General features: G+C 37.3%; 1 protein-coding gene across 2 annotated transcripts in view; it reads right to left on the bottom strand.

Moving 5' to 3' along the window:
• Nucleotides 1-2,731: 2,731 nt before the first annotated feature.
• Nucleotides 2,732-27,920, bottom strand: part of LPIN2 (lipin 2) — a 45,163-nt gene continuing 19,974 nt past the window's right edge. For both annotated transcript variants that reach the window (XM_027886309.1, XM_027886308.1), the window contains exons 4-20: nt 26,532-26,830; nt 22,574-22,681; nt 18,369-18,492; nt 17,385-17,706; nt 17,046-17,145; nt 15,844-16,031; nt 14,555-14,648; nt 14,121-14,190; nt 13,928-14,017; nt 13,106-13,188; nt 11,839-11,983; nt 10,920-11,068; nt 10,356-10,442; nt 9,059-9,211; nt 8,247-8,361; nt 7,453-7,556; nt 2,732-7,126 (exon numbers count right to left, since the gene is read on the bottom strand). In XM_027886309.1, the coding sequence (XP_027742110.1) occupies nt 6,982-7,126; nt 7,453-7,556; nt 8,247-8,361; nt 9,059-9,211; nt 10,356-10,442; nt 10,920-11,068; nt 11,839-11,983; nt 13,106-13,188; nt 13,928-14,017; nt 14,121-14,190; nt 14,555-14,648; nt 15,844-16,031; nt 17,046-17,145; nt 17,385-17,706; nt 18,369-18,492; nt 22,574-22,681; nt 26,532-26,830 (2,376 nt within the window). In that variant the 3' untranslated portion in view covers nt 2,732-6,981. The remainder of the gene's footprint in view (nt 7,127-7,452; nt 7,557-8,246; nt 8,362-9,058; nt 9,212-10,355; nt 10,443-10,919; nt 11,069-11,838; nt 11,984-13,105; nt 13,189-13,927; nt 14,018-14,120; nt 14,191-14,554; nt 14,649-15,843; nt 16,032-17,045; nt 17,146-17,384; nt 17,707-18,368; nt 18,493-22,573; nt 22,682-26,531; nt 26,831-27,920) is intronic.

The raw sequence follows: 27,920 nt of genomic DNA, 5'->3' as shown, positions 1-27,920 counted from the left end.
GACAGCACGGGGCTGCTTTGCACACACAGATCCCTTAAGCAATTTTTTGTGGATTTTTTTTGTTGTTTTGTTTGTTTGTTTATTGTGCTTGGGGCTTTTCATTATATGGTTGGTTAATTTTTACCAATTATTGGCCTTTGCATTTGTCCTGGTTCTGACCAGGACAGGGTTACTTTTTGCAGCAGCCAGGAGGGGCACAGCCAGGACCCTGGGGTTATTCAATACCACGTCCCCTCATGGGCAGGGGGCACAGAAGGGTGAGGGGTTACTCAGATTTTGGGCAGTGTGCAGTGGGGTGGCACCAAACCAGTGTGGTGACAGTTGCATGTGAATTGTTCACCTGTCTTGTACACTCTGCTAGTTGTATTGTTGTTGCTGTTTGCTTTCTTATCTCATTGCTGTTTCCAGTAAATTGCTCTTATCTCAACCTGTGATCTTTACCTTTTTGTGCCTCCCAACTCCTCTTCATCCTGCTGCAGGGGGAGGTGGGGGGGAAGTGAGGAAGCAGCCCGTGGACTCGAGTGTTTCACTGAACACTGAATTGGGAAATAACATTCCTACACCAGAAGAGCATTGTAGAGCAGAGGTGTTGGCTGGAGCGCTTGGCCTCCCACCAGGGCCTGGGCTGGAGGAGGGAGGCTACTGCCAAAACAGATCAGAAATTTATGGCCAAATCTGCCCTGTCCTTTAGCCAGTTCTAGGCTGAGCAGTTCAGGCTACGTTGCTTATTCTCCCCAGACCACATATACATGAAGTATCATCAGCGACAAGGAATTTAAGATTAGAGAACAGCAAGGTAGGAAGGAGAAGGAAAAGAAGGCAGGGAAAGGTTGGAACAAAAGACTTAATTAGGAAGAAGACATGAGGTGTGTCAGCTCTTGGTGCTGGGACCAGACTGGCAGCCACCTAGTCCTCACAGCAGAATTTGGATGAATTCAGACTAAAGCCTAATGTTTTGTCAAAACCATATCTATCTGGCACACTTCCTTACAAGCAAAGGCTTTTGTTGCACTCCCAAGGAAGTGGCTTAGCATAGCTTCTAATTACCCCAACACGAGGCCCCATCCAGAGCACTACACACAAAAGCCATTACCGCAAACCCTCCCTCTCTTGTAGCTCAACATCTGCTCTCCCACTGAGCCACACTGGTGCCACAGCCACTTGGCTGGGAGGCCTTCCCACCGTGTGCCAGCCTGGTGCCTCAGTCTGAGCTGGCAACCACTCTGGTTGTGAAGAAAAATCCCTCCTCCCTGGGTTACAATACTGGCGTTTGTCCGCTATTATTTGCTCCAGCATGATTAGAGGGGTCTTGGGCATCTCTGAGGGGGACAGAAACATCAGTGAGGGTTTGATTAATTTCAGGGAAGGGGAAAGGAGGAAAAGTAGCGGGTATTGTCCTGCTTAGGAAACATGCCGCACCTCTGCCAGAAAGAAGACCCTGACAAACTCTTGCTCTGCCTAACAATGGAAACCCTCAAACCATGCAGCACATGGGGCATCTGCCCAGAAAACCCTAATGAGCACTGGTCTGAGAGCTCAGCCAGCAACAAGTGGGAATGTACACATTCTCCTCACCAAAACAGTGCAGGGCTGCAGGCCCTCAGTGTACCAACTGCATGACATGACTCCAGAAATTGTGTCCTGCACAGAGGAAGTGCCAATCCTGGAAACTGTTATTCTGTTCTTTGCATATCTAAACCTGCTGCTTCAAGGTAGAAAAATTCATCCACCAAGATAAGATTACTTCAGTAAGAGTCCATTAGGATATGATGGACACAGGAGAAAGAATGCCAGCTCAGAAATATTTCTGCAACAGATCCAAACATTGGGCAGACATAGGACATGCCACCCTTGTATTGCCTGCACTGGCACAGTCACTGCACGCAAGGAAGCAACGAGACCGAGGAGCGAAAGATGGGCAGGGAGGAGAGTGTGGTGTGAGGAGCAAGTGCAGAGTGTGAGCAGTCATGGGGGAAACCAGCAGGAATGCAGGAGACAACACAACTCCAGCAGTAAGCTCTGTGTCCAGGCACAAGGAGAGCGAATGGGTGCTGGGTGCAGCAACACAAACGACACCACAGAAGGACCAAAAGGCTCAGCATCGCTGATGCTTTCATGCATAGTGGTTTCTGTTGTACTTTTACATGTGACTGAAGAGTCAGGTTTTCTATGCAGGTTGCTAGCTAGTTGTATTTACCAATAACAGCAAGAGACCAAGAAAATCAGTTTCTACTAAAGCCTGAGGCCTCTTTTTCAAGGCAGTCTCCCAATATTGGCCTCAAGCAATTCAACAACTCTTGTGGAACACAATACTCTTTGCCTTGAAAGGAAAAAGTTAGCTTTGATGGAATTAGGATAAAACTCCAAATTAGGGCATTTACAAGAGTTCAAACTATACAGTTACAATATTTTCTTCAAGGCAGATTGTGCATTCCCAAGTCGTGCCTCCGTTACCTGATATTCTATATTACAAGTGCATATTTGCTTTTCATTATAGTTATAACCCAGTATTGGTACTGGCACACAAGTTAAGTTTGATGACAGCAATTTTTTATCAGCTGTATAAATACTCTGAAGAAAAGTAAACCGAGAGCGAAAGAAAAGAAATGTATCATAGTCCTTCAAAGAGCAACCTGAATTCCATGTTAAACATGAATACAAATTCAATAACTCCCCATGCACTAAACTGGCAATACAATAATGGAATTACCAAACACAAAGTAAAGAGAAATTTTAGTTTAAGTCTGTTTATTGTGATAACATTGTTCTGAACACCAATAAACATTGCACTGAAGTGTGGGTTGCTGTACCCAAGACAGTCCAGTCTTAACAGAAACCACTGTATTGGTATGATCACAGATTTGACATTTTAAACACACTACCTTATTAGTGATTGGGTTGCTTAACCATCAAGTATTCCACATCTTCAAGGTAAAAACAAATGACTGAGGAGAATTTTCCCGTCCTCAAAATAAACCAACATTTTAACTTTCATCTGGAAGTAATTAACACTGTAAAAAAATTCCAAACAATTCCATTTTATTTAGCAAATTTTAACTTTGGAAACTAAAACTTCTTCAGGCAAAAGTGACACTTTAAAGGCATCTCAAATTCACTATGTATTTTTGACGGTTCGTTATGAATATGCATTACAGTCATTTAAACAACTCATTCATATGACAGCATTTTCTAGAAGACTTGTATGAAATATTAACATGAAATCTCATCTCTTTTGTCTTTACCATAAGTGGATTCATAGTTTGCTTCAGAAGTTCCATGACAGAGTTAACACAAGTGTTAAAACTTTTCCAGTTGAAAAAAACAAAAAAAAGTTTTAGGAGGAGTATACTGATGACAGAAAGCTAGAGACATGAGCCAAGATTGCACATGCAATTGTATACTGCTGGGAATGAGAGCCCAAGCCTTTTAAGTACAAACCTGCTTGGCACAGTAAAAAAATCCAAACAAAAACCAATTAAATCCAGAAATGTGTGCCCCTTAAATTGCTGATCTTGTAAGACATTATAGAAATGGGTAACGTCCAAGTCACTAACAAGTTTTGAATTGCAGTGTTCCTTATTTACTCTCAGACAGGTGTCATTGACTCAGCCTTTGACAGGTTCCAACACTAAGAGGATCTGCATCCTCAACAACACAGTCTTAACAGGGGTGTGCACGCGCCTACAGGTACGCACACTTAGAAGTTCCTCTTTCACAGAAAGAATGATTTAGTTTGCGCTAATTTTAAATCAGTATAGCACAACTTGTTCTCAAACATTAGTTTCAGGCCACTTCTCTCGACTAAGGTAACACAGGGCAGGCTAATGCTTAATTCTTATTTACCCCGCTTCACATTAATATTGCAGCACAAACCTACAGTTGATAGCAAGGAGATGTCTTCTCTGGAGTCAGTAAAGTGCCCAGCAGTCGAAATGACATAGGTATGCAATGACAGGTACAGTGCCCCCATGTTTCTGTCCCTAAACAGCGTTAACAAACAGTCTGAAAAGCTTCAAACACAAGCCAGACTTAGAGAAAACAAATAAGCCCTCTGCTCTACTCAGTATCAGAAATACTCAGCGACACTTAAATTTTATCAAAAAACAAATATCAAAACTGTAGCTGTTACAGAGGAAAAAAAAATCAGATTTTTTAACTAAGCAACTTTTTGGACATTCCTACAATGCAAAATGACATTGTTAGCATAGTGAGGAGCTCTCCACACTCACACAACCACCAAATTTATACCAGCTGAAAGTACATGCATTTGGAGATACACCTGATATTATTTTTCCATGCTGATCATTTACTCAAGTCCCCACCTTGAAATCCACAGCTCATGACATCCTGAAAAGATGGAGCTGAAGTGAAGCAAAAAAAAAATTACCCACATAAAAAAATTTAACCAAGAAAGACATAGCCAAACCTTGGTAACAATCTCTCCCATTTGGAAACTCACTGGAGTTTCATGAAGTACTTTTATTTTTAGAAAAGCTGTGTAATACCAGGGCCACCAAGAGTAAGTTAAGCTTGGTAAAGAAAATTTTCACATCCACAAAAGAACTGGTTTAGGAAAGGCTGCTTCAATCCCTTTATGCAAAATAGAATCTTTAGATAGAATATTTAATCTCATAATTAAAATACTTTGTTATGTTGGATTCTTATTTATTTAAAGTATTTGAGTGACTTAAAAGCTCAAATTCCATTGATATTCAAAGCACTTGGTGATCATGAAAATTTCAGTTCTTGTGAAATCTATGAAATAAATGGTAAGAAAAGGAAAAAAACCCACACAGAATGATGTTTGTAAGCTGACATAAAAAAAAAAGAAAGAAAAAGTAAGCAATAAGAGCTTTGAAATCCATTTGAACACTGAGCAGACTGGTGACCAAGAACCACTGAAAGTATTGTTCTTACAGTACAAGAATGAGGATACCTTTTAATTCACTGACGTGCATGGCACACCATGATAGATAAGTAGGGTTTTTTTCCCCACTCTCATTCTCCTGTTTTGAAAGAGATTCCATGTTGATTATGCTTGCCTCCACTCATTATCTAATGTTTTATAAATACAGGAACACACTAGAGTTTTAAAAGGGGGGAAAAAGTAATTTCATTTATATGGTGACCTAAAAATTATTCCCCCCAAGCAGTTCACCAGTTATCTAGTGTTAGCTGGTGTTACATCAGAACTGGGGGTTAAGACACTCAGCCTGATAAAGAAAATATTCCTGGAGGGGTGCAAAATTCTCTAAATGCACTCTTTTGCAGGTAGTGAAACAGAGCAAGCCCCTTTCCTACATTCAGCCCACGTAAGCTGAAGCACAAGCGTTCCTGAGAAGACCAGCCCTGTGCAGGCACTGCAGCAGGTAGCCATACAAATGCCTTCTGAAGATCACTCGCCCTTCCCTGCTCCCACTGGGAGCTGTGCACAGAGAAGAGCTTTCTCCAGAGTCTGTGGAAATTCTAGATGTTGCCCCTTGAAGGATCTCCAATACACAGCCCCAGGAACACACTTAAGGAGTGACTGACGGGAAGCCCAGAAAGCCCAGAACTGATGATTAAATGATGTTTAAATGACTGTAGTCTTTAAGCCCTCAGGGCTGGTGGAATGATACACTCTCACCACAGTTTTGCCCAAAGGAGATTAAATGCACTAATTCAACTTAAAAAGCAGCTACCTTTGCCTTCAAGTACTTTTGAAGAGAAAAACACTAGCTGCTTCTACAGCTGACAAACACTACAACTGGAATGTAATTTGTTCACAGGCTCTGATCGGAACCTGAGGAATGACCAGCATGATGTTTATGAATAACCCAAAACTTAAAAAAAAAAAAAACAAAAAAAAAAACCAAAGAAAAAAGAAAAAAAGGAAAAGGTTTTATTCTGCTCTGCAGCATTTAACCATTCTCACAGCTGGAATCTCACTACTTGGGGTGCATTTCCTTCCAGCTCTTGAAAACCTGCAATACAGAATTCTGGAAAGACCTGCAGTAGACAATTAAAATATTAAATACATAATTTTTTTAGTATTACAATTCCCTGAATATAATCTGTACATACATTTTACTGGCCTACACAGCATACACACACATACGCATCATCTCTGTGCTGAAAAAGGAAATAAAAATGCCAGTTCCCCAACTTTTACAGAATTGTTCAAGATTTTTCTTGATGGAAATTAATATGACATAGCTCAGCCTGAAAACAAAAAAAGCCATACAAGTGTCTGAAGACAACTTTCATTTTTAACAAGCTCATCAAACAGTTTAAATACTGTGTGTAAAAAAAGAAAAATAATAAACAGAGTTAATTTGAGCAGATTTGTACAAGCACAGTCCTGTCCATGTACAAAAGGCATATTTACATCTTAAAGGGAATTTTATGTCTTCAGAGTCTGTCAGACTAGTAAGGTCTATACATTTTCTGTATTTTAGCTAAGAAAAAGTACACTGGTCTTAGGCTCTGGCTCCTTTCAAAAATGGCCTAATTGCCCACCTGAACATTAAACCACATTTTTTATTAACAGGTCTGACATTCTATTTGGCAGTTTCCATACACTTTTTGGCTTCGTTTTAGAAAATATACTATTAAGACAAATTAAAAAAAAAAAAATTAGTCTATGTTTACAATAAGGTCTGTATTGATGAGAATGTGAAGTCATATTTTACCTCAGCATTTAGTTGCCCTGAAGCACCTGGGTACCATGACCATCAATGACAGGCCAATCTCAAGTGCCTTAGAACACGCTTATAAAGACAAGCAATAAAGAAACAAACAAAAAAACCCACACACACACCAAAAAATAAGACAGTAGCTTTGCATTTTCTTTGTTTCAAACCAATGAAGTTAAAGTGATTTCCTTAGTAAGACTTACGGTACCAATATATAAATTATCATCTTCATTAAGAAAGTTCTTCACATTTAAACTGAAGTTGAGTAGCTGAATACGAAATTCCATCTCCTGGTGAGAAGTACTTTTCAGGCCAGTTCATCCATGTTAAGGTCAGGAAGAGGCTCTCTCCAGTAGCAAAAAGAACTGAATTCTGGGCATGGAAATGCAGAACTCTGTTCTTTATTAAGCAATGGGAACACATATTCCACAAGCTCACTTAGTCTGTAATACCTATATTAAAGAAGAAGAAAGGCCATTATTTAACAGTCTAGTCACTGCTCAGCTGTAGCCAAAAAGGAGCTTTGGAAGTCTAGACCAGAAAGTTATAGCTGAATAAGGCCCCACGACTGCAGAACCAATTTTCAATTTTATTTTGCCAGTTTTCATTTCGAGAAGTTTCAGTCATGTATCCGAAGCTGTAAGCCTTTGGCAAACAAGGTTTTGTACCTTATGTACATATTACCATATGTAACAGGAGATCCTGGTCACAAATGCAATTATTTTGTAATCTTATTCTTAGATACTTTATTTAGTGGAAATAACAAAAATGGTCTTACGAAGATTTGTTTCCCTTAGTCTGTTCTTGGATCAGTTCACCCTTTGGGTTCACAGTAAATATTCTGCAAGCTGGAACTCCCACTTGCATGTAGGCATACACATCCTGCAAAAACCAGGAACAGAAGCACATGCTTCAACATTTTCATCCAACAATGAGAAAAGCCAATCCAAAAAGAGTACAGTAGAACTATCTCTTAAAAAAAGTTCCTAAACAACAGTCAAAAAACAAAATACACACTACTTCCCCCTTCCCCCACCAAACTACACATATGCACCGTAACAAAACATTACCCCTGCCCCCAAATGCTTAATTCCTGTTCCTAAGCCTGGGACCACAAACATGCACAAAATCTATGCCACCCAACACCACTCCTTGTGACAATATTCCTTTTGAAATAACCCCCTCTCTTTTGCTCAATTACAGTAGCACTGAGCTGCAGAGAAAGCACAGGAACTGTATAACAGGAAAAAGGATTCAAGAGTGCAGAGCACTGCAATAATGTCCTTAGGTCATAAAGCTGCCAAAAATCCTTAAAAATAATTTGAAAAGGTGGCACATATTTACTCATATTCTCAGAATACTGACACATCTTTGTAACCTTTCTCATATAAGCCATCGTAGCAGCTTTTTTTTAAAGCATCTACATATGGCTTTTCCTGACCAAACCCATAAAGCATCAGTGTCTCATTTCCATATTCAAATTTTGATAGACACAAAAAGAAAACCCTATTTCTTTTGCTTCTCAAGTACTTCATGCATTTTAACCCTTCAATTAGAAAGGGGCAGACTTACATTGGGCCTGTTTCCAAAAGCAGCATAGAAAGGCTGTTTACTGGGAGCGAATAAATTCTTGATATCATTCAAACATTCAATTTTGAACTTTTCAGGCTTCTTTTCTATTACTTCCCTAAAATAAAATTTCAAGAATCAAATTCCAAGGCATGATTTGATAGAGGGCATCTTCCTTCCCCCATCTGATATTCATATTCCTACTGTTTCCCATTGGTAGTTACACAGACACTGGTAACTAGCTCTCCAAGAACGATACGAGAGACAATCAAACATTCACTGTTTTCCACCATCCACATTAAAAAAAGGTCCACAACCTGTTTATACGATAAGTATAAATAGGACGGAATTCCCAGTTATGGCAGTTTGTAAACTGCTTTTATCGTACATGAATATCTGAATCAGAAGATCTAATCAAGTACACATAAGCTTGTCACAGCTCCTGTCTCTGACAAAAAAGTGTGTCAGGTCTGTGACCTTAATGGAATTTGTTGTCATTGCTATTCATGAATGAGTCATTCTTATTAAAAACAAAACCAAAAGAACTTTTCTACTATTAGCTCCTCCCATCAGGAACAAGTAGAATATGGCTGGTCCAAAAGATCAGTTGAGTTAAACCATACTTAAATGCCATATTGCTTTGTAAGTAGTTGTATATGGAGCACTCTCCATATCACTAGGGGGACCTCAAGACTCAATAGCAAATCTAGCACAGAGTGTAATGTTTGGTTACAGCTGTAATGCCAAATATTTTCATATCTGCTTTTTTCTCTGAAATGGGGAGAGAATGGATGTATGAGATCCCACATCCTTACCTATGAAAGGCAGAAAACAAACTGCTGGGGGACAACATGAGAGGGCCCCTGGGGAGAATTGTTCCTTTGTCGTTCACCCAGTGTAAATATCCTCTGGTGATATCTGCCATCCCAATGGCACGGGCAGAACAGTACAGAAACTTGTAGCCATTTCTAGAAAAGAATTATCAAATTAATTCATGTTCCTGCTGAAGAGTTTCTTTGCGAAACAGTTACAGCAGTGTCCAGAGGCACCAATGTAGGTACTGACTTGTTGCAGTGCTCTGCACACACAAGGAAAAGATTTTTCTGCTGCTAAAGAATCTGCAAGGCATACAGTAGTTTAAATAATCAAAATCGAGAAACAGGAAGGGCAAAAATAACAGGAATGGTAATACTCAGATGACAAAATTAGATGGACTGGACTGTGTTTAAATAAGTGCCACATTGGTTTTGTTCAGCTTCTTTCAGACCAGCTACATGTAGAATTACAGCAGTTATTTACATTATCTGCATCACAAAATAGTAGGTGCCAGATCTCCTGTCTTTTTCAGGTTGTTGGCAGAATTTGCAGTGCAGGGTGAAGGACTGATAACAACAAACATTCATATTAAGCCCTAATTTTTTCCTGCAGACTTTGTAGGTTCATCTGTTACACAGATTTGTTATACAGTTATTGCATGCACAAAAGGCTTGAGTGTTTGTGAGCATTTTCAAAGACTTGATTCAATTTGGCAAATAATTCCAAAACTGCTCTTCTATTATGCACTGAATTTAAAAAAAAAAAAAAAAGGGGAAAGAAAGAAAAAACCCCCGAAGTTGTTAATAAGACTTGTTCCAGAACAGAGTTCATCCTAAGGAGAGTTCACTTGAGTTGGGTAGCAAACCCAGTAAAACACAAAATACTTATGCATTGGAAGGACCCAATTTAGTTTTGAGTTTACACTGTACCATGTTTCTAAAAGCCTTTGCGATCAAACCTCAGTTGGTAGAAACACACAGGCATGACTGTTTTGAGAAATTCACAAAATTTTTGTTTGAGAAAGTCACAAAAATATTACTCAGTTCTTAGAAATGAAATGCAGAATCAAACATTTGAGAAGGAAACTAGTAAATGCTGGCTTGCATTCTTGCAAAAGTATACATCTGGGGAAAGAACTTAATTTTGTGAATGACAGAAGTAGCTCACTTCCCAACATTAAGACTAACAAATCCTAACAAACTATCCATTAACAAATTATTAACAACTATCCAATTACCTGTCCATTAAACCCCAAATTCCAGAAAACTCTAATTGTTTCACAGATTACATACTCACTCGTTTATGGAATGATATAGTTTTGCAATGCCCTGATGAGTCCAGTCCTTGCCAAACTGAGGGAGAATATGCCCTAAAGCATCAGACCTAAAAGCAGAATCAAAGGTACCAGATACTCAGTATACGAGTTTTGTTAAAGACAACCACTAATGAATATACAATTTATAAAGAGTATTTATAGAAATATCTCTGCAGAAAGTTGTAACTATTGCAAAAGTGGGGCCATACAACACTGACACAACAACAGTGACACAACAACTGACACAAGTCAGTTTCCAAGTTAAGGCACAGCTGCCAAACCTGGAGAAGTCTGAGAGGGAACAGTCACATAGTAAAAATTACCATCTTTGCATCATTATTTTAAAAGACATTTTATAGCTTGCTGTAAAGGCAAGTACAAATTAAAATCAAAGCAAGACCTTTTTTTCATGATTGTTAATGAAAATCCTTTAATAACCATCTTAAAAAAGGTTCCTTATCTTATTCTGAAAAGCAGAGTAGGATCAATAAAGCAAGATTAAAAGAATAAAAGAAAAGAAAAAAAAAACCACCAAAGATACTTACTTGGTTATTGTTCCATCAATGTCTGATATGATGATTTTATCATTCCAGTTCCAGAGGTATATTGTTCCTGCACAACGGCAAGTCCCTTGATATTGGGTTGTAATACTAAATACAACATCATTAGGGCCATCTCTGAGCTTCAACTTTGCCTTTAGAATAAATAAAAATAATTGAAAATATAAGTTCCCCTCCCTCTAAATATTTTAGAATCATAAATGAGCTGCAGAAAATGTGAACCATGGTTTAACACTGGCACAGTTCTGCAGGAAAAGTCTGCTGCAGTCTAGGTACATGTTTTTGTCCAGAGCTCCTCTATCTGTTTACAGTAGCAGATATTTCACACTCTGCCTCTTTAATTCTTGTTGTCACAGCAGACTTGCCACACAATCAAATGGAACTCCCAGTCTGCCAAAGTATGCAACAGTATTTCCTACTTAGTGGGTGCTTTCCTCAAAATTTTTCCCCGATGAAGATCATACATTTAGACAGCAGCACAACTAACATGTTAGACCGCAATGAGTAAACTGCACACCAGTTTAAATGTTTGTTGTTAGAGAGATGTTCAGATGTATTAGGCAGGTGTCCAAATCCCAGGATATCCAAACTGCAGAGGCAAACAACGTCACTTTTTTGGCAACATCTTAATATAGAAGTTTGATTATAAAAAAATAGTAATTTCTTAAAAAGTTCTAATCTAAACACAGATTCTTAAAAAACACTTTCACAGCAAACTATTTTAACTTTCTTTTAAATTTTAAATTTCCCCATTTCTTCTTTCTATTGCTAGCACAGTAACCCAAACATTTTTACTTTGTGAAATGTACTTATACGTCATTTCTAAAAAGCAGAAAAAGTTCAACTCTCAGAATCAGAGCGGAATTAGGGAGCATCCTATGTACAAGAAAGGTGTGCCACTTACTATTTGGTCCGAAGACAGTCTAAGTGACTTCTTATAAGATGGAACATTCCCATGGGGTGGATGCTCTGCTGGGGCAGAATCCATTTTTAGAGACTCCTTCAACTCCTGTGATGCTTCATCACTAGAAGAATCATCTTCTGGAGGTCTAACAGGGCATCAACCAGAATACACGTAAGCTACAGAAAGTGCTTCTTTAACAGAGTAAGGTTCTTATGCAAGATTAATTTCTGCTTATGTTGAGGATTTGCTACTACCTGAGAGCACAGATTAACAAACTCCAAGGTCTAGTGAATGCCCAGATAAAGCCAGTAAGCAAGTAAGACTTGTAGTGCCAGCACGGGTGGAGTTCTAAACACTACTACTCCTAGCTGGCTCCACACATGACTGGTTTAGTAAAGACACAGTGTCAAGTGGTCACTAATACTATGCTGATGAATTAGGCAAACTGCAGATGAAAAGGGACACCGAATAGATACCAATGCTTTGTTTTTAAAAAAAGTTGTCACAGTTTCTACGTAAATTAAACTGTGGGTGATAAGTTAGTGGAGTTGCTCACCTTTTAAGGTTATTCACAGACTTATTTTCCTGCTCATTAGAGATTTCAAGATTAAAAGCAGCATTTAGTTTCTCTGAAGTATTAAATCACAATATATTAAATTTTTTAATCTTGAAGACACCAACTTACAAGTATCTTTGTAAAACCATGGGAGAATATGAATATGCATAATAAGTTACCTAAAATGGGACAGTGCTTTTGTGCTAAGCACTGATAGCTGTCTATCACAGTCTTGGGCAACTCGTGCACTGTAATTAATACTATTTTATTGTTTCAATTATTTAACGCTACATAAAATTCCACATAGTTTAAATTATTTACACAATATTAGGCTTTCACAAAAGGAAAAAAAGGAAAAAGGAATGACAAACAGTATCTCAGAACCAATACCACTATATTTACAGAGCAGTGTCCCATTGCTAAAGGTTATCAGGTATGTTTTTGTTCTGTCAGTTATATTACGATTTAAGAAGTAAACACAATAGGATTTAGGAAATAATTGTAGTGTGTTTGTATTTCCTACAATGTTTGCTGTCACATTTTTTTGTTGAATTGTTTGCTAAACACATATGGTTCCTTTTCAGTAGCTTACAGGAAAATGTTTCTTCCCACACTACATTCCTACCAAGTTCTTCGTTCAAAAAAATAAAAATAAAATAAAAAACACGATACTATTCAGTCCACAAAATAAGTCTTCATACAGGAACACACCTACTATTAACTTGCTCTTTTATAGTTGCTGGCAGTTCGTTTGCTCTTTGCGTCTCAGTTTTCCCCTCTTTTGCCTCTGGTATCTAAAGCAACATGATAATAAAGAACATATTGACATTTTGAACACATCTGAGAGAGTTAATAGTTTTAAGCAAAAAGCTACCAATATAGTATCTAACCTATATTAAGTCTTAGAATTGCTCATTCTGCAAATTATTTAACAAAAAGATGCTTATGAAGAAATGATCCACTAAAGCTTTTTATTATTTCAGGAAACAAAACTCTGTGTGCCAAAAATTGAGAACTGCTAATTTAACGTGAGTAATTTAGCCTTAAGGCAGCATCAATCTCTAAGCTTATAAAAATCACTTTTTTGTGGGTAAGTAAATTTAAGGCCCATAGTGAAGGTCTAGAAAGCACAATTTAGTTTAAAATGGAGTGTCTCAGCCTAAAATCTATTATGCAGAACAGCACATACTTATTTGTTTGTGTGCACATTCCTAAAACATACTGCAGTGACTGAAGCGTAGCTCTGACTACTGCTTATGGTTTAGAAGAAAGAATTTTAAGAAGATTGTGCAACAGCTGAATACGATAAATTTTGTTGAAGCAACTAGTAACACCAAATATTAATGCAGTATTTAAGGCTAAATAAACAGATGCAGCTACAGCTACTGCAACACTGAGTAACTCTCATATGGCAACCAGTGATAGTGAGCTGATACAAGCAGCATTCTGAGGTACTTCTGACAAACGACAGTTTTTTCATCTTTTTACATCTCAAAAAAAAAAAAAAAAAAATTAAAAGAGGTCTTAAGTTACCTGTTTAGTCATGCTTTCTCTCTTGCGCCAGAACCACCACCTTCCAGACTTCTTTGGCATCTTTTCTTTGACCCAAGACTCAACAGTAGCCTGAAAAATTAGACATGGTTTTAATTTGTATAGAAAAACAAGGAGATAATCATGTGTTACTACACACAAAATTTTCAAAGAAAGTATACATTTATCTATTTACCTTAGGCAAACTCTTCTGAAACACCTGCAAACTCAGAATCATCGGAGCAGCCAATGCCCAGTTATAATACCTGTTTTAAAACATGTTATTGATATTACAAAATCTCAGTGCAAGTCAAAAAATATCATCATGAAAACTTGCCCTCTCATTGATGAAAATGTATATATTTGCTGCCAACCACTAATATTACAGTTTTGTGAAAGTAATTTTAATATATACAATTCAATATCAGTGGAAATTGCAGAAAAAAATCTCACTCCAGCTAAAGCTAAATGTAATGCAAATTTTCAGTTCAAAATCTCCTCTCTTTGAGACTGAGAAATAGATTCATCAATAACACAAACTGCAATGGAAGCTTAAAAATGTGCTCACTTTAAAGAGCAGATTTAAAATGAGATCTTCTACAGCCTAATTATATGATACAGAAAATTTACCTGTTATAAATCCGTATTACCAAATTAGGATTGTCAATGAGTCCAGGGTTTTCAGCAAATTCATGATAAGTAATAATATGTTCCATGAATTTTTCTGCAACAGGAAGAGATTTAAATTAAGAATATAAAATCCCAAGATGTCTGATTAGTTTATATCTGAGAAAACCCTTTCTGTCATCTCGGAGTCTTTGCTGATCTTGCAATGACTGAAGATATGCTAACACAGCCTACCTGTCAAGGGTCTTGTGATTGCCTCCTCCCTTACAGGGAAAGCCTTGCACCACTCCAACAGTCACAGTAATGAGCATAAGGAAATTAGAAGAGGGAGGATAAGGAGGAGGCAGACACTAATTCAGTTTGCAGGCTGAAAAACGAGAGCCATGCTTGTCTAAGCAAGGTTTCTTCAAAAATTATAATGGCAGGTAAGGGGCCTAGATAATACACTAAAAGGGGAGGTGAAGGATGTTGTCTGCTTTTCAGGTTTGAAATACTACTACTATCACTAATTAATAGCATTTTCTTGACTAGTTTCTATACATGTTTGCAGAAATCCATGATTTAGTGTAAAACCCCTGCAAGCAAGACAATTTTTTCAAATCAAATCCACTATTACTACTACCATGTTACCGAAGTACTGAGTGTTCTAAGTTTTTATTATGATCATTTAAATTTCACTTCAAGCATTAGAAACTGAATGACCATTAAAAATGTAATACTAAAAACACTTTAGTACATGTTTATGAAGATTATGTGGGCCCAAGAGCTCCCTCAAAGATACATACAACTTCAACATTAAATACACTGGAGCATTAGGAGAAAAGAATCAGCTGGTAAAAATCTAAAAGTTATCAAAAAATTAGAATGGGGAAAGTAATGCAGGCAAAGAGACAGTCCAAACACAACAGTTAAAGTTGTGGGATTTTAAATCGCTTAAGAAAACTAAAAAAGAAAAAAAAATCAGGCAATTGGAAAAAACCATGAGTTTTGAAGATTTATATAGGACAAAGCAAGTAACTGCAGCCAGAAACCAGGCTGTTTGATCAGATAAACAACATGTAGAGCAAAAAAGGAGACCGAAAGCTTCTCAAGACATCAAGTGTTCTTGATTATTTTGAGGTTAAATTCTGCTGTCTCTGCTTGGCAAATGCTCCCAAAGTTTAGAAAATGAAAGATTATCCATCCTCTTTTCTTGACATGAGCATAGTAATAAGCCAAGTTTTGTAAGGAGGAAATCAGAGCATTCAGATTTAGCTGCCTGAGCTCTATTACTTTACTCTTCTTTCACGTACCTTTAGAAATCTCTCCGTTTTCATTGAGACCTCCACAAAGTGACAGTGTGACATCAGGCAAGTCCATAGCAGAATCAGACATGCACTCGGTACCACTATCAGCAGCAGCACTTCCAACCGACTGGGGTGACTGGGAACCAGAAAGGGTATCTGACTCTGTCCACTGCCTGAAGCCAGGATCAGAATCACTAAAGGAAAGTGAAAAGTATTTTACTTGGAGAAAAAAAAAAAATGTAGAGAACACATTACACGATTACTCAAAAAAAAAATTAAACCAGACAAATACTCCAATCAACCCCTCATAATACTAGCAGACTGACAGTTTCCAGTTCTCCTAACATTCACCTGAATTAGGAAATAATTGCATTTCTCTTGTCTACAACAAAATTGGATTCACTGGAAGAAAACATTCTCTACATTCTAATTTTGCAGAACGATACTGTGCTCCTCAATTTTTACCAGAAAGCTGCAGAATAAGAATAAGAGAACCCAAAGGACACCGCTTTATGTTTTCAAAACACTGCATGTGTTTAGAAAAAGTACAACAGAAAAGAAAGGTGACATAAAAAAAAAAAAAAAGGTTAAAGTTATCAGTTTGAACTGAAGTACTGAAAAGTTCACTATTTTAGTTTTAACATAAACCAATAGACACTTCTTTCTTATTAAGCCCTATTTTTACAAAGGTCTTCCTAGACAGTTATTCTTTTGCAGAGTATTTTAGGAGTATAAAAAATGTTTCCAATTCTTCAGAAAAAGCCAATAAGTGACTGTTGAGACTGAGCTGCCTTACATGAAGATGCAGTGGGATTTTTGCTGGGTCTTTTTGATATTAAGAAGTTGGAAAGGATGTACAGGGCATGCACAATATAAACTCATGTCTGCTTCTCTAGAGCAAGCAATGTGGCAGAACAGTACTGGTGCAAATGGAGTGTGCAGTCTAAATTTACTCCCCTCTCTGTTTGCAGAACATACAGGTTCCACAAAGAGGAAACTCTCAGTTGTGACCTCCCGTGTGATCTTTCAGTGTGTTCCTCAAGCCAGAAATTTTCCCAATGAGATCAGTACCAGCTAACCCACAAAAGCCTAGAAACCTGAAGTCCAATTCTTGTTATCAGAACTGGCACATAAATAACACATGTAATAACTCATGTAATGCAACTGCAATATCACCCTAGATCCACTGAATTTTAGTTCAAAATTACCTTTTGGGAAAGTAAAGTGCTGCAACTTCAGGTTCCAAAGCCTTTAGGTCATCCAAGTAAATATCATCAGGTCCTTGATGATGGCTTCGCTTGTGCACCCCTGTTAATTTTAGCAACTAAGATTACCAATATGAAGGTATACAGATACATTAAATACAAAGGTATTTGTGGTATATTCAGACTTATTTGTATAATTTATAAATTCAAGAGTTTAATTATAGTTTTAGTCAGTTAAGACCTAAATAGGAAAAACTGAAAAGGCTCATTTATATTTTTCCACTATGGCCTCAAAATTGGTAGATCACACAGCAGGCAGGGATCAACAGCTTTACCATATACCTTTCTTTTTTGAAGGTGAGTCGGTTTTTGCTGTTGGTTTTGTTTCTGGTAAAGGGTCCACCAACATTCTGGAATGATGATCAGCATCTAATGGCAAAGGAGCTTGTGGTTCTACGATTGCAGAAGCAAGAGAATCTTTAACATCCATCTGCTGAAGCAAAGGATGAGTTCTTGGCTCAGGTTTCAGTACTGTACAGACAGAATCTTTCACATCATCATCATCTTCAACTTCATCAGAGCTGAGGATGACCCTAAAATGAGTCTTCTCTGATGGAGTAATGGTAGCTGTTTTGCAGTGTTCCAGTTTCTCTTTCTTGCTTATCTGAAAAAACAAAAATCTAGTCAATCCTTTCACTTTTCCTGTTTGTTTTATTCTATTCTAAGCATTAAACTTGTATTCATGGTACAAGTCCTGGTCACAGGTAATCCAAAAAAAAAAAAACACATGAGCACATATTTTAACAAGATAAAACCTGTCCCACTGTATTAGCAAAGTTCCCTGCAACAAAAGTTTCATACTAGTTTATTTACAAGTTCAGCATAGAAACTGGCATAGAGGAAGTGCTGACTTGACCAAACTATAGCAAGAAAAAAGCATAAATGTGGACATATGTCACGGCTTCTGTTACCAGTTGTCCTATTAAAAATACCACATTTACTCTACCAAGGCTACAGTTCTTCTGTAACGAACTAGAGCTTACTCAACAATAAAAGAAATTATTTTCTAAAGTTTTTTTCCTTTCGTTTCTAACTAAAAATTCAAAAATTTCAGACTTTTAGGACTAGGTTTTCTGGAATAACTTTGCTGAGCAGTTTTTGAACTCAACGAAGCCGAACCTCTGCCAGCCACGAGGGGGTGCTACTTTCCCATTTCAGCAGAATCATTCTAAAGTACAGCAGCAGATTTCCAATCCTCTTCTAGGACACGATTTTAGACAAGTGGAAACTCAGTTCACTGAAGTTAGAGACAATAAATAAATTTACCTTTGTTGATTCTGGAAATCCTCCCCATGTCCATTCCATGTGAGATTCAGATCTGAGCAAGCTCTCAGCAGGCTTAACTTCTAGTTCTGAATCGCTTTTAGGGCAGACTTGCTCTGAGAAAGGGCTAGCAAATCAACAAGAATTAAAAAAAAAAAAAAAAAAAAAAAAGCTACAGTGTTTAAAATGCATTTGTTGTGCAGCTACTGTTGGTAGGGTTTTCAACAGCTTAACAGAGCTTCAATTATTTGGCAACATGGCAAGAAGCCCAGCAGGGTTTTCAGACAGTGAGAAATTAGGTTAAAACCAAAATCACATTAAAGGACTTAAATAGTGATCACACTAAACAGATTCCTCCACTATATCTGCAGTGCAGATAAAGCTCTCCTCTCAGCCCATGTTCCATTTTTCAAACAAAACAAGAGCAAAACAAAAAAAGTTTATCTAAAAGAAAGAGAGAAGTTAGCTTTAAGTTCCCTACCTTTGTAAAAATACAGCATTTCAGCTTGCTATGCCGAGAATTGAGTAATAAAAGACAACACCAATTTCCAATGCAGGGGAAAAAAAAATTTAGTAGATAACTTAGGAGAGGGAAAGATTACTTGAAAACTTCCTTCAGATGTGTTTGTACTACATGACTTTTTAGAATCCATCCTATTTTTCCTACAGTGGTTATTATCCATAAATCAGAAACAGACTTATGAAATTTACTTTAGCCAGGATTACTTTTCAGCCAGAAGAACTCTACAAAATGCTAGAAAGGAGCGATTTCAAAATCATTTTTCTCTTATTATCTTACAGATTCAAGGAAACACAAGGTGTTGTTTTTAAATAGCATTTCATGCTGGAACAGGTCCAAGTCTGCCCTTTCTTGAACAGGGCAATTATATTGCATATTACTGAACTGCTGCACCTTGTATACTTTGACATTCGTTAACATATTATGTCTTAGATATATATATACACATATATAAAGGTCAATATTTGAATTTAAATTGTAGGGACCAGAACTGGACACAGTACTCCATGTGTGGCCTGACCAGCCCTGAGTGGAGAGGGATAATCACATCTCTGCCTCTGTCAGTAATGCCCTTGTGGATGCAGCCCAGGATCCAATTTGACTTTGCTGCTGCAGCCATGCTCTGCTGACGCATTATCAGCCTGTTGTGTAAAGGCTGCTCCCCCCATCCACATAGATCCCAGCCTGTACTGGGCTCTTTAGTTATGTTATCCCAGTTTATGTTATCTCAATACAGGATTTTGCACTTGCCATTGCACTTGTTGCACCAGGAGAGATTTCACCTTGATATAAGAAAGGATTGTTTCACAGTGAGAACAGTCAACCAACTGGAACAATCTTCCCAGGAGAGTGGTCCCCATCACAGGAGGTTTACAATTTGTGACGTGTCAGGGTGCAACACAATCTCACTGAGACTTCCTCTCCATGAAAGGTTGGGCCAAATGAACCTTTGAGGCTGTTCAGTGATTTAATACTGAAAATTTTACAGTAACCCTCTACAGGTATTTAATTTATGGATTTTTTTTTCCTTACAAAAATCCTGCAAAGATTAGTTACCTAATGCACTACCACATCATGCATACCTAATGCACTACCTGAAACTTTCTGGAGGTTTGTGGAGTTCAGGTTTTACAGTATCATACAGCGCTAAACTGTGATCACAGCTCAGACTGCAAAAATAGACACTACTCAGATCAGATCACAATCCAGACAGTAAGAATCCCTCACATTGCTCTAAGAGGACATCACAAAATCCAAGCGATCAGGACATTTAAACAAATCTACAGTGGCAATTCATCATCTCACAGTCAACTTCCAGCCTCCATTACTCAGGGACACAGAGAGAAAACCATTTAGATATTTCCCCCCCCCCTCCCCCAGTTCTCCTTTAACAACGTCCTACAGAAATGATGTTATTTGTACTGTTAGGAGAGCCTATTTAAAGTAACATACTGATGAAAATACATGGTCATATTTGTTTTCAGGAAGAATATGAACTAATTTTCCCTACATGCCAACATCACAAGTCAACTGGATGCCATGCAAAATATTAACCTATTTCTAAGCCTAATTCTTAATATTCAGCAGTATTCAGTGTAAAAGACTAAACATGTCAGGGCTTTGGAACCATAAGTCGGTTCCACTTTCCCAAAGAATAAGTTTTCCATTGTCATTCTCAGGCAGAAGCCTTTAGCCAAAAGGCCCAAGCTTCTAATAGTAACCTAGTCATGCTAACATTACTTGTTAAAACAGGAAGAACATTGATGGTATCATGTATTAAATAGTTAATGGTTATGCTTTTCATCTCATGTCCTACTCATTATAGTGAGTAGGACAAACAGAAGTGTCCTCATGGAAAAGACTTAGGTTATCATCTTCCCTGGGCTCCCTGCAAGGGTTCTGAAAACAACTAACCTCAATTACAAGTCAGTTAGCTTTTTCAGATCTCCAAAAAGGAGGTTATTAAAACCTCCCAGTTCTCTTTCACTGTACAATAGCTACATTATACAATCCTACTTTGATGGCTAAGGAGAAATAATTTAATGCAAAATTTCTCTTCTCCTAGATGGCTCGTGCACCAACTTGTGCCCAACCGTCTCCTCAAAGAGGGAAAGGAAAATTGCCAATTTTTCTGTTACACTGCAATCTTTACTGGGTACCTTTCTGTTAAAAAAATCTCCCCAAATTATAAAGACCTTAGGTATATCTCACATGACACATAAACAAGTTGTTAGAGCAGACTAACCTCTAAATATGCAAAGAAGAGATGTATGAATCATCTATCGCAGATATAGCTATGTTAGCTAGTAGTTTTATAAACTGAAAATGAGTATCAGCCTCTATGCTACAATTATCTAGGTGATATAATCCATACAATACCAATCCTTAGGGTTAAACACAGTGACTTCTTTCAGTCATAAACCACAAACCTTTGGGGAACATTTGAAGACTACATCTCATTAAGTATAATTGAGGATGTGGTTGTCAACCCAAAACAAAAAGGAATGATAATGGGACTTCCTGTCCAACTGCATCTGTTCATTAACAAGCCATGCACTTGGGGGAATATGCAGGCACCAAGCACGGGGTGGTACATTCAGCCTCCACTGACACCACAGCAATGGAAACACCTGAAGCAGAGACTATATGCACTTCAGAAAGTATTTTCTGAAGGCTGATCTCTTCTGTTCTGGACTACCCTCTATTGATACAGAAGAACAGGTACCTGAGCAGTGAGCAGCTAACAAGCAATGCTGGATATTGCAGAAAGATAACCAGTAATCCTCATTGACCCTGTGAATGTATCAAGCTGAAAAGCAGTAGAACCAGACATTTACTGAAGAGTTCAGATGAATCAAGATACTACTTTGCATGCTATGTGCAAAATGGATGCTCTTTCCTGTATGACCAATATTCACAGAAGATAGAATTTACCTCAAGTACTACCACATATGGACAGAATGCTATCTTGTGCAAATAGATATTGATGTTAGGAGTTGTGCAATCCAAAGGGTGAGCCTTGAAACTGAACACAACAGGAATACAGTGGCCTGAATATCAGAAACTGAAGAGTGTATGTGAGTGTACAAACTAAAATGCCCTGGCCACAGTGAAAATTGAGCTGGTGAGTTTTATTATGCCACTTGTAAGACTCCACAGTCTACTGATGCTCTGGATAATCAGTGATATCAGAACTCCAGTATCTAGCTAATCCTCTGTTCTGAAACGGAATATGATTCAAGTTTAGGATCTAGCTTTACCTTGAGCTATTTGGATTACTTCACACAGCAAAGTATACCTTATATACCCAACACTTCTGCTTTATCGCATATCAAGTATTGCTTGATCACAGGGTTCATACTTGTTTTCAATACCCTTCTCAACCTAAGGAAATCTTATTAACTTTATTTTCTTTCTTTAATAGTGAATTTTAATAAGAAAGGGTTCTTTTTCATTGGAGGGGGAATGATAAAATAAAAACAACTTTTTTTTAAATACATTGAGTAGAGAGAAGAGTTCCCAAAATTTCAAATGAGTATCAAATGCTGCATTTGGTATCACAAAAGACAAGCAAGTTTGATAGTTTTATAGATCAGGGGGGGAAATGAATAAAAAGGCACAGTGATTTTTTTTTTTTTTTAGTAATTATTCATCATTATATGTATGGTGACATGACAAAATTACTTACTTCTCCAGAGGGGACCAGTCTCCATCAGATAAGGGGTAATGGTCCTTCGAGTGGTAAATCAAAGATTCTTTTTGCTCTTCACCCTTTGGTGATGAATTTGATGACCCTCTGTGGAGATACATAAGACATTAAGTCAGCAATAAAAAATTTGCATTACTAATTCAGTTAAAAAAGTTACATAACATATATATTATTAAAAATCCAAGATCAAAAGACATCAGTGTATAGCTTAAAGGGATTTGTTGTTTGCAAAACTCCTTTATATAATCTAAAATTTATTTTAAAACTATTATTACTTGAAAATATTGCAAGTATAAAGTATACTACTCCTGTAAGTTAATACTGAAGAAATCACAATAGTATAAATGATATTACTCTATATGAGTAACGATAAGTGATATTACTCTACACAGACAGATAATATTACCACAGTACAAAGACATATACATTTTTAAACATGGCCTTTACTATGTGAATCTTACAATCACTGGAAAAGTTAAACAGAAAAGGTAGTTTGAAAATGCACATGTAATAAACTAAAACCAGTAAGAAATCAGGGGTAGGTACTAGCCTCGTGATTTACCCAAGAGTTTAGAAATTAACATCAGCTACAACAAGTAGATAGAAATACTGTACTTTTCTGAACAGTGGTATTTGTTTTGCACTGGAAAGTCTTCTCAGTATCTACAAAGACCCAAAACCAATCAACACTGAGCAGTCATGCACTGTATTTTACACAAAGTCTCTTTTAAATGTTACCGTCATAAGGACTTCAGATCTTTTTACAGCTTTCTGAATTTAACTGAATAAATAGCTATTCTCACAACTCATTTGTTTTGAATTTAGATCAAGGGCATCATGGCTAAACAGTGGATAAGAATAGAAGGAAGATATGCCTGGAATTCAAGTGCAAAATGCAACAGAAATTATTTTAAGCCACTATTATGAAAGAAAAAAAGAAAAAATATTTTTATTCCATTACCAACACAGGTGCACTGGATTTGTTTTGGAATGCTAATGCTCATTTCTCTTATGGATTGTCATTATCAAATACATAAATATCTAGAATTAACATGCTTACTCAACACAGCCCTTTCGACACTAAGCAGTTATAGTGATCTACCTCATTTGCACAAGTCTTTCATTTATAAGACATCTACACTATGGTAAATACTGAACTCTAAAAACACCTTTGTAGGTCCACTTTTTATTTTATAATAGTATTCTTATGAAACATGATGATTTATCCCGACTTGAGAGCTGCAGAGGCTGTACATCCTTTGTATTCATAAACCAATCTAAGTGCGACAGAAATATGTTTCATGCTATCTTTGTAGGCAGTCCTAAGTATCTATAAAGAGGGAAAAGGTATGATTGAACAACTAAGTAAACACAAAAAAATTATAAGAGAGGCCCTTAATATTTTCACTTGAGAGGGGAGGCAAGATGTCGCATGGGTAGGACTGAACAGATTTTATTCACTGGAAATAACTGTCTAAAAGAGTTCAGATGAAGGATCAAAACAAAAATCAAATTTAACCTGTAAGTGGATAAATCTACAAGTTAAAAATCCAAATGCAATTGAAGATTATTGAAAATAAGAGGGGAAAAATCAGTATGCGTAACTTCAAGTTGTACTTAGCACTGGAGAAACAACGAGCTCTACTTCTGAGTTATACACACTGTAATCTCAGTCCTCTTGGTATTACTTTATGTACATCCAGCACTACTAACATATCTAAATCATAGTTGAAAAACACAAAGGACATATTTTTTAAAAAAACTCAATAAACACTTGGAAATAGATTTTCCCCAAGAAACAGGAAACAGCTTGTTTTTTGCTTTATAAGAATAGAACTAGATAAGGCATTGCATACTTGCACCTGTGACTGAATTTTTGACCTTCCTCTCAGAACATCGGCCTCCCTTTTCCTTTCTTAGTTTCACTTTGAAACCTCAAGCTATGTCTAATCACAGTTAAGTTTCTATTTCTTACATTCTTTTTTTTTTCAGAGCCACACATTTATAACTAAAAACAAAAAAACAAAAAACAAACCCAAAACAAACCACTACAATAAAACTACCAAAATCCCAAACAAAACAAACCCACTGGTATCACCTTTCATACCCACACAGTTTGAAAAGAAATCTTATGAACGCTTTCACAACCGTATCTTTAGCTGGAAAGAAAACAAGTGTCTGCCTATTGCAAGGCACTTTATTTCCTGCCTTGGCAGCCCACTGGAATGACAGTAAATGAACTCCACTAACAGACACAGAGGCACAAATCTACTGACTCTGAGCCTCCACCACTACAATATATTTTTTCACTCCTTCATTTACTTGCTATGCCCAAGAAACAGCATTCTTTTATAAAATCTTTTCAGACTAAGACATTGTTTTGTGTCCAATAACACATTTCTACTGCTGTTTCTGCTTATTCATGTGAAAAAAATGGAGCCTACAAATAAAAAGTTTTTTAAATCTTTCACTCTAAGGGCTACAAAAAAAATAAAACCAGAGTAACCTTTACGAAAGGATCATGGTCTGTTCAGCTATGACTAAACATTTGACACTTCGGTCAAACTTGCAATTTTTTATTCATCTCTAGTCCAAGTAAGATAATTGCCAGAATAGCAATTAGAGTTCTACACACTGGATGAAAACAGCATGCATGACATGACTAAATGCTTCATTCATTTGTAACGATACACTGAATAAAGAATAAATGATTCATGGGTTATATTTTCTTGCTTCCTGTACTTGATGGCTTTTTTTATTTTTGACATTTCCAAAATGACAAGTTATTGTTGTCTTAATAATCACACACTGAAGACTGAGCAAAGGTCTACCTTTTCTTACGTTGGAAAAAAAGGAAAAACATCTTGAACCAAACAGAATGGCAGTTCCCAGACTTAAACAGAGCAGTGAATATCTAAATGACAATCTACTGACATAAATATGAGAGCAATAAAATAAGGTAAATGAACTAAGAAAACCACAGACACTCTAGAAAATACTTATCCAAAATCCAGATTTTGTTTATTGTGTTTCATTAGATATAGGTGTGATAACAGAGTCATGTTTTCCTGTTCCTCTAACCTTTTTGGCTGGTACTTATTAAATTTGAGACTCCTTTGAAGACCCTGAAGGAGGTTTTTTCAGTTATACTTTATTCTCTTACACCAAAACATTCTTGCAATTCCCAGACCAGACCTTGAATTTATTCAGACAGTAGTACATTTAACAACAACGCTGTCCAATAAAACAGCTAACTTTCTCTAAAAACTAAGTCCTGATGAATAGGCCCTTCCCAGATTTCAAGCATTTATATGCTTGATAGCTTTCTTCTATTACCTTAATCTTTCCTGTTACTCATGTAACCTTCTTCAGCTTATTAGTAAGTGCTACCACTTTAGCACAAGCTCCCCTTTACTAATAGTTTATCCACTTCAGACTACAGGTCTAAATTTTTTTCTCCCTCCTCTTTAAACACCTGTAAAGAATTGTCTTCACTAATGTGAAGGAACATTCATTTATGTAGTTTTCAGTTGCCAAAGTAAGCTTCAATTTACAGAGAAGTCAAATTCAGATGTGGTGTACTACAGGCATTCCACACTGCAGTTTATGTGGAGGTTACTAAACACACCAGAAGATCACTCTGCCTCATCAGAGAAATGACACTGGAACTTTCTCAGTAACACAACAGATCGCAACAACACCTCTTTACCAGAATGGGCTTTACTACATTTCACATTCATAAAAAAATGACCCAACCTGAAGGATTCTGTAAAGATTTGGAAGATATTGTTTTGCAATTTTGTTTGTTTGCTTGAGGAAACGCCCAACCAGAGCCAACCAAAACTTATGCATTGCTTGCATGGAGGAAATGTACAAGGCACCTTTCAAATGTTCAGCGATAACAGTGAAAGCAGTCAGCAACTATCTGAGAGTTTACCTTAGGGGTTGAACACTTTTTTCATCATCTGAGCTGATTTCCATTTCGAAAATCTCTTCAGTCCCAGTAGAAGAGATTTGATCTTCCTTCCTGCTATCTTGTTTGTATTTCTTTCTTCTTCTTTTTTTCTTTTTCACCGAACCTGGTGTGAATACAGTCTCTGTTTCTGCAGAGTGTAGAATTTCCGAGTTTGCACATGCCCTCTCATTTTCAACTGATTTCAAATGATTGTCAGTGTCTTTAAAAAACTGGTCTTCAGTGGGTATTGGAGATGTTGCCAAATATGCAGGAACCTTTTCCTTAAAAAAAAAAAAAAGAAGAATAGGATTTTTTTTTACTTTGTTTTGTGCACACAGGATAGTTGTCAGCTACAGATTAATGCTTGTGTCTATATTTGGACATGAAATCATACAGCAGCCCAATGGTAAGAAGCTGAAATCCTGAAAGGAATCAAGTTTACTACAGTGATGTACAAAAAGTTCAGAAAAATGCATATTAGTATTCTTACAGTATCAGACATAAACAATGGATTTTGCCAGCAAAGCAAATATCCAGTCAGTGGAATGTTTTTGAAATTATCTGCTCCATGCCTACCAAATGTGTTAATAAAAAAATGCTAATTAAATCCACTGCTGTTTATTTTGAAACAGATTGTTAGAAAGGTGTAGGTTGAAAGGGACATCTGGAGATCATCTGGTCCAATGTACTGTTGAAAGCAGAGCCTCAGGTTAGGTTATCCAGGGCTTTGTAAAGCCAAAGTTCAAGTATTTCCAGTGAGGGAGAGTCTATCACTTCTCAAGACAACTACTCCTGTGTTATATTGTTCTCAATCTCAGTGAAGGATTTTTCTTATACCTATCTGGAATTTTCTACTTATGCCCTTTGCTCCATCTTATTACTAGGCATCCTTGTGAAGAGAGCCTCTGTCTGCTCTACAACTATCTTGTAGGTAGTGCAAGACTGTAGTTAGATCCCCCTGAGTCTTCTCAAGAAACCTTTGTTTCAATTTCTCCAACCCTCTGATCAACTTGGTTCTCCACTGGGACCCCTCCAATTTTCCACATCTCTCCTGAACTGGGGAGACCAGGACTGTGTTCCAGATTTGGTCTAACATACACTAAGCTGAGCAGGACAACCCCACATCCCTCCATCTGCTGGCTATGCTCTTGCTGATGCAGCCTGGGACATATTTGCCTTCACTGCTTCCAAGACACACAGCCAGCCAGGTGATGTAGAGGTGCATTTCATCCAGTCAGACTCCAGCCTGTACGGCTGTGCAGGATTCTTCCAACCCATATGCAAGACTTCACACGTATCTTGGTTAAACCTTGTGAATCTTGTTGCTCCAGTCTCACAGCCTGCTAAGTTGGTTCCATGTGATGGCTCTTA

Source organism: Empidonax traillii, unplaced genomic scaffold (genome assembly GCF_003031625.1).
Source record: "Empidonax traillii isolate 1590-97213 ecotype Southwest subspecies unplaced genomic scaffold, ASM303162v1 scaffold186:size1492175, whole genome shotgun sequence".
Taxonomy (NCBI): domain Eukaryota; kingdom Metazoa; phylum Chordata; class Aves; order Passeriformes; family Tyrannidae; genus Empidonax; species Empidonax traillii.
This window is presented reverse-complemented; position numbering and strand designations above follow the sequence as displayed.